Source organism: Morone saxatilis, unplaced genomic scaffold (genome assembly GCF_004916995.1).
Source record: "Morone saxatilis isolate NCDOM2014 unplaced genomic scaffold, NCSU_SB_2.0 Contig19, whole genome shotgun sequence".
Taxonomy (NCBI): domain Eukaryota; kingdom Metazoa; phylum Chordata; class Actinopteri; family Moronidae; genus Morone; species Morone saxatilis.
Genome location: NW_023339751.1, coordinates 25,151,504 through 25,159,186, shown reverse-complemented (window position 1 = coordinate 25,159,186; position 7,683 = coordinate 25,151,504). Strand labels below are relative to the sequence as shown.

Genomic DNA, 7,683 nt, shown 5'->3' with positions numbered 1-7,683 from the left:
TTACTCTAAATGGGACCATAATTTAACTAAATGAACATCATGCTGTATGGAAGAAGACTTGAAACTAGTGATTGAGACCATAAACTCATTAGGAAGCTGTTTACTGGCATAATAAATCAAGTCAGAAGTCATTTTATTTTCAACGGAGCTGAATACAAGCGCAGGTCTTTTTGCAACCAATTGAGCTACCCCCGCTGGCCAGTTCTCAGACCCGGAGGCTCTGTCCTCTAATTATATACTGTCAATGACTGGTACACACATTCATGGTTCCCAGATGATGACTCATGTTGACTTTAATCATCCTTTTGCTGCAGTGCCACCACAAGACTGAAATTTGCATTTAGCTCAAAGCACCAGTGTTCCTGGATACAGCCTCAGAGACCATGGCTGACCAAATAAAAAGAATAAAGAAATGATTCGATTATCATGAGGCTAAATCTTAAGTTACAGGGAGCAGATTGGGTCTACATGGATATATGGACATGTATCCTAAAAAGACCCAGCAGAATGTCTATGATGGTTGTGTACTCTGGGTTAACACAGTAAAAAGGGGTGTGACTGAATGTAAAGCAACATGCATTTACACCAAGCGCTGTTTCCTTTAGCCCTGGTTCTTTGAGCAGGTTAGAACAATGGCATCTGAACACTAGTGGCAACAAGTCGTAACACAGAGAGAGCAAACACAGTACAGCAAACCACCCAACAATGGATTACGGATTATGGGTATTACGGAGATAGATGTTGTCTAGCTATTCATCACACTTGCAAAGCCTGGCATGTCAAAATAACCTGTCTGGACAGATGATCGTTTTAGTTAGTGTACAGTGTTTTCACTGGCATGAAAATTGCAAGCACAGACAGACTCACTCAAAACCTAATGGAATTACAGGTTACATTAAAATACTTTCAGTCTGTAGCAACTAATATTAGGACTTTCAGCACCACCACTCCATTCAAAGAGCAGAAGCTTGGCACTGAATCATGAAGATGTGACGTTAATAGGCATGAGTAGGTGCAAAACAAAAAGATTAGTGAAACACCCATTAACCCATGAAATTAAACGCTACACTATATCCTGACAGTAGAACATGAGACAGATAATCTGTGAAACAATCAGGTGCCTCCTAAACTTAGCATCTGACTGTGAGCCAGAGCCTACCACATACAAAAATGAGTTTGCTATAAATCTTAAAATTTTGCAATTTCAAATAAACGTATAGCTACGTGCCGACACAGCCTCTCCTCTCTCTAGCAGGAAGTGAATCACATGAGAGGAGGACAGAGGACAGAATGAATGACTGATACTGACTGTTTATTGGCATTTGCTTCCAGTGAGATATTAGAGTGTTTATACATTGGCTTTGCTGTTGTAAATGTTAGTGTTAATGCTCTCCATTTAATTATGCCCTATTTAAAATATAAATTCCAATCCTAGTCTGAATTTATTATTTTTAAGGATTGATTTTATTATGACTATTTTTAAAGGAATGACTTAGAAATTAGCCGATAAGAGTATTGATAAAGAACCGGTAGACACCAGTAAAAAAAGTTGAATGTATTATTGGGTTCACCTAAATGATGTGATGTCATCAATGTAAAAAAGTTAGTCTGGAGCCTTGAGCAGATCAGAAAAACACTTCCTCCTGGTAATAGAGTGCACTTGTCTTTGTAAACTTTTAGCCCTAAAATGGATCTACCTGCAGACTAATTTCAATGATTCCTTTTTTATACTGATAAAAATCAGCTCATAACTCTGATACATTGACATTGATGTGTAAGAGTAAGAGTTCCATGTACATTACTATCACCTAACCATTGCACCAAAGGCATAACTGCAATGCACTGTTGGTGATTTACACCTCTGGAGTGACCATTGGTGTTGACTTGCTCAATCAGCCCTCCGAGGAGGAGGAGGATCTCATTAAGGTCACTTGAGTTTTTCAGACAAATGGAACAACACTTGATGGTGGTGAGGACTGCCTGAGGGGAAGTCAACGAGGTCTGTTGAACGACTAATGAAACACAGTGTTAATGTTGGGGAACAGGGCCGAGTTAAAAGGGAGGAAAACAACCTTGCCATACAACTTTATGTACAAACCCTCATTTAGGAAGGGAATGGTGAAAGCTATGTGAGACCCTCAGAGAAAACAAATATTAGTATTTTTCCACTGACGGTTGACAGAAAGCTTTCTACAAGCTCACTGAAGTTGATGAAACACAGACACATATTCACTTGATCTTACCTTATTGAAGCCCCGTAGCCCTCCGTGCAGTGCATTAGGTCCATTATTGATATCCAGTTGGTAGTCTTTTCCCTCCACTACAAAGTGTCCCCGTGCGATCCTGTTGGCCACGCGGCCTACCAGAGCTCCCAGATAGCGCTTATCTGAGACATAACCTGACAACACAACACAACACTTGTTATTCCTATTCACCTTCATCACATCATGCCTGACTTACATACTTGTATGTACTTACATACATACATACTTACAAACAATAATTTAAACACTGGTGTTAACCAATACTACAACAGTGATTAAGATGTTAGTTAGTTGAGTTGAGATTTGAATGTTTTAAACTGCTAAATTGTAAAATGAAGGTTTAAACGACTATTGTTATAAAGTGGGGATATACTGCTGCTAAGGACTCTGTAAAACCAGTCCCAATCCACTCAGATCACAACAATTTCCCCACAGTATCCCACGTGAGTATCCCACGGTGATTAGGCATTACAGGTGCGATGGTGTTTCACTTTGCCAAAGATGTCTTTGCAGTTAGTTTTTAAGAAAAACATATTGATTCAAATCTTAGATTGGGTGTGGCGTGAAAAGCCAAGCCCTAAAAGCAATACATTATATCTGTAAAAATCATAAACACGAGAAACAATTGATCAAGCCTCGGTCAGTTTTCTATTTTCCTGTTCTTAGATATGCTATATGCTAGGAGGCTAGTCTGTGCTGTAGATGGCTAAAAGATAAAAGTGATATATATAGATATATATATATATATATTAGTCACATCTTAAGTTAGCTAATGTTAGCAAAATGCTAGTTAACTAACGAGTAAAGTGAATTAGCTAGCTTGTTAGCTAAAGTTTTTCTAAATGTGCTTAACTGTACAAACAGCATAGAGCAAAAAGCATTTAGGACACAACCTTCTTACCTATTTCTGAAATCTAACCATTTTATTCATTTTGATTATTTTCCTTCCTACCTTCCAGGTCATCGTAGCCCAGGACTACATCTTCCATCTGACCATCCTTCCCTCTGCTGCACACAGACCTGATGATGGCACCCAGGGTGAGAACCTCCACCCGCACCTGGGAGGACTGGAGGACCCACAGGTCCACACCACCCAGGCCGGGCACCTCTCCCCACTGCTGATGGCTTACCTGAGTCATCTTGGACCTTAAAACAACCACAACAGGGACGTTTAGAACAGGACATTACATTAAAGGGACAGTTCACCCCAAAATCAAAATGACATATTCTTACCTGTAGAGCTATTTATCCGGATAGATGGTTTTGGCGTAGTTGCTGAGTTCTGGAGATACCTGCCTTCTCTCTCTAATATAATGGAACCAGATGGCACTCGGCTTGTGAAACAGCAACGTCTCTTTCCAGAAATCATGACCCGGTTACTTTGTTGTGAACTATTTTCTATTTTTAACCAAACTACACCAGCCTACTGTAGAATCTCAGCGGGCCAAGTGAGCTAGCTATGTGATATATAGAAAGAAAATAGTGCCTATTTGAAACTCCTCACAACAAGGTCTGTGGATTCTCTTCAGTAAGTTTTTCTGCGCTTTAACAAAGAAAAGCAAATTTGTATTGTTTTACAGTCTATACCCTACCTCAGAAATAAAAAATATTCTTTCATTTGATTTTGTAGATGTTCGTCTGAGAAATAACGCAAAGCGGTTGGAGGCTCGTTTGTACCATCTGCCATCAGACTCCACAACGCCACAGCACCCAGTACCTCCAACCCCCGCTGACTAAGACGCACAAACTTTTTGCACAACTATTTATATTTAATTTCTACATGTACAGTTTAGTTTTTAGTCAAGCTGCTCAAATATTTGCACACCATTCTTACTTGAATATTTGACGGTGTTAATACTTTCATTTATAGTCTTTTAATTTCTATTATATCTTGTAATATTTAATTTTGTGATATCCTGTTGTACCTCCACTTCTGTACTGTACTTCAATAAAGGTACATCTTATCTCTTATCTTATAATTAGTCTTGAATCTCATTTTGTTAAGAAAATCGTGAGAACATCATATTGTGAACAAAGTACCATGAATCGGTTCAGTGTATCGTTACATCCCACCAGACATATCTGCGGCTGATATTTTCAAAACTCAGCAACTCACACCAAAATGATCTAGATGGATAAACAGCACTATAGATAAGAGTGTATGTATTTTTTGGGTGAACTGTCCCTTTAAAATGTTTTTCCTTCAACAAAAGGCATTAGGTAACAGGGTTACTGAAGACATTCTGACCTCAATCTATAACTCATAGGCTACATAGTGACGTACTGTCTGTCCATGTGGATTGACAGTATGTTTACATGCATATACATACACTAAGAGTATAGTCATTCACAGTGAATATGCTTTTTTTAATGAAAAGGTGTCTTTTAACGTGCCTTGCTTTGCCCACTAAGGCTACTAACCATAGCCTGTTACTGCTAGCTCCAGTATGCTATTAACAGGTAAACACTGTGACAAGTCCAGCTGTGGTCACTGATATCCCGCTGTGTGGACGGTCGCTGACTGCTGTTACAGGACGGGAACTCTTGCCAACCAACATACCTCAACGACAGCTAGCTTCAACAACTGGGACTCACACTGTCTCACCTGAAAACGTTTTATCAACTCAGAAGACTTTACACCTTCACATGTTTACATTCCACTTCCGCCTTCTCCCCCGCCCCGCCTCTTCCTCTTCTTGGCAAACCAGCTTGTAGGTGCATTACCGCCACCTGCTGGACTGGAATGCTGTAAAGATGTCTGCCGGTGTCACATGAGTCCCAGTATCCCTGCCAAGTTTTGTGTATATGATCCTTTATCAGTGTTTAAACCTCTGCTTTACTTAGTGGTACTTGTATGTCAGTTTGCTGCCGTTTTATTGATTGTTTCCCAATATATCCACCTTCTCATTTCCTTTCACCTTTACATGAGCAGGAACCCAAAGGAGAGACCCAGTCCCCTATAATGTTGCCCATATAGTATGTGAGGAATTTTATAAAGTATATCCTGTCTGCATGATGACTTTCCTGATTTGATTGCAGAAGCAATAACTAAATTGGATTGATTGTTTTTTCCACCCATTTTAATGCTAACTATTCGCAGTAAGTCAGCTGTGTACACTGCATACCACCATCTACAGTTCCTTAGTATGCAGAAATTTGGTTTTACGCTACTAACAAGCAAACAAAAGTAAATAAATAAATTAAAGCAAATCAACCAATTAAATTAATCTTGGAGCTGGATTTTGTAATAAAACCTATCCATTCTGAGCATCCTTCTCCTGTATGTCGGTTCTCTAGGCTACCTGTCCTCCTGATCCTTGGAGGAGCCGTTCCCTCTCTTTATTATATATAATGCATTATAGTATAAATGTAATATTTTCTATTGTTTACAATGGGAGCATTCAGGCGAAGATCTTCTGGATGTACCCAGGATTAGACCCAGGTCTGATGAGGGTCTTTACAAACTGACAGCTTTTCTTTTTCCTATTTTATCAATCATAGTAGTAGTAGAGTAGCATACAGGAACATTACTAATAAGGGTAGGGGAGTAAAAGGTCCGGTGTCTAACATCTATAGTCAGAAATGGAATATAATATGCATAGGTATGTTTTCATTAGTGTATTATCACCTACAAATAAGAATGATTGTGTTTTTGTTACCTTTTAGCGTTTTTATCTACAGAAGGAGCGGGTCCTCTGCCATGTTAAACTGCCATGTTTCTGTCTCAAACACTGGCTTTCTCACAGCCACCATAGTTTCTACTACAAGCCTGGAAGGCTGAGCTGTATTAAAATGGTTGCAATCTGCAGCTTCACCACTAGATGCCCTTAAATCCTACACACTGGTCCTTTAGAAGTATTTTCCAGCCTGTGTTCCCTGCCTCAGGTAATGTATCTCTACAGTGCACAATAATGTATTCAACATCTTCCACCACTGACGAAGATTTGAAGGACTTTTTCCCATTAAATATAGCATTAAATTAAAACCTGCGTGTCATGTATAGATCACCTCTTCTCTCTGATACCGTCCTTTAAACTGCCTTTAATTACCAGACCTCTGTATGCTAATGTCTCCCTTTATTGTCTGAAACCCATTCCTTCTGCCAGGCGTTAATCATGGCTGTTCTGATTACAGCTGCTTCTCCCCTAACATAAGCTGCTTTTATCACTTCATCATTGTTAATTTTAGAACTTTCTATGCTAACTTATCTTTTCATTTCTTTTAACACCCATATGAGCAAGGATCCAACAGAATGGTACCTCCTTTGTAGACTCCAAAGCGCATGCTGTGTATTTCTACATTGCTTGCTAGCCCTGACAGCTGCCACTGAATCTGAACAAATGATTGTTTTTAATGGCTGCTCCAGCCACTGAAAGCCAAGAATGATTGCGATAATCTCTTCAGAAAATATGGACAATTATAGTCTGTGATACAAAGTTCAAAGTTAACTTTTATATCATTCTTCAACACAGGGTCACAGTGTAGTTTAAACTGTAGTCCCTTTATGCTACACACAAACCTCCAACTATATTTTATGTTGGAGTGTGGAGGATGAATGAGGAGTCTCGCAACCAGAGGGAAGAAGTTACTCTGTAGTCTGGTGGATACCTCTGTATCTCTTGCTGGAATGCAGCAGCATGAACCGCTTGTGGCTGGGGTATTTTTGTCTTTTAAAATCCTTTAGACTGTTTGCAGACACTTCACCTTACTAGTATCAAAATCCCATCCTATGCCAATTTGTAATGTTTTCTAGTCAGGATGCTTTGTATTGCTCCTCTGTAAAAGTTGCAAGAACTTGGCACTGGAATTTTGCCCTTGTTTAGTGTGTGGCATTTAGCAGCATCTAGAGGTGAAGTTGAAGATTGCAACCATTTGAGTACAGCTCAGTCTTCTAAGCATGCAGGAGAAACTACAGTGGCCACGGAACATGTGAAAAGCCCTACAGCTTTTTTAATTGCTAAGACAAATTTGAAATTGAAATTTAACTGTTAACAGTTTACTTAAATAAATTAATATAAATGTACATAACAAGTAAATAACAATAAATAAAACCTAACCCAAGTTAGTTGAGTTAGTATTCTACAAACTCCAGCTTCAAACTTAAAAAATGCTGCTGTCATCATCATCAGTGATCTCTAAATGTCAAGTCAATATGGCACATCACATCTTCTATTTATATCTGTGTGCCCCATCACTGGGGCGAGGCATGGGGTCACACAGGCAGTGGGGAACGGTGCATCCCTGTGCTTTCAAGTGTGTCACAGTGTCCTGTGTGTTTCCAGATGCTTTCCTTCTTTACACACAATTGTTTTTAAAAATGTGCAGATAGATAGATAGATAGATAGATAGATGGATAGATGGATGGATGGATGGATGGATAGATAGATAGATAGATGAACAAGCTCTTTCCATGTTCCAT

At 39.2% G+C, this 7,683-nt stretch overlaps 1 protein-coding gene across 4 annotated transcripts in view; it reads right to left on the bottom strand.

The window, feature by feature from the left end:
- Nucleotides 1-4,963, bottom strand: part of galm (galactose mutarotase) — an 18,254-nt gene extending 13,291 nt beyond the window's left edge. Inside the window, exons 1-4 of one of the 4 annotated variants that reach the window (XM_035663365.1) lie at nt 4,870-4,886; nt 3,498-3,505; nt 3,217-3,410; nt 2,244-2,398 (exon numbers count right to left, since the gene is read on the bottom strand). In XM_035663365.1, coding sequence (XP_035519258.1) covers nt 2,244-2,398; nt 3,217-3,403 — 342 coding nt within the window. In that variant the 5' untranslated portion in view covers nt 3,404-3,410; nt 3,498-3,505; nt 4,870-4,886. The other 3 variants (XM_035663362.1, XM_035663364.1, XM_035663363.1) reach the window with 3 other exon arrangements.
- Nucleotides 4,964-7,683: the final 2,720 nt, after the last annotated feature.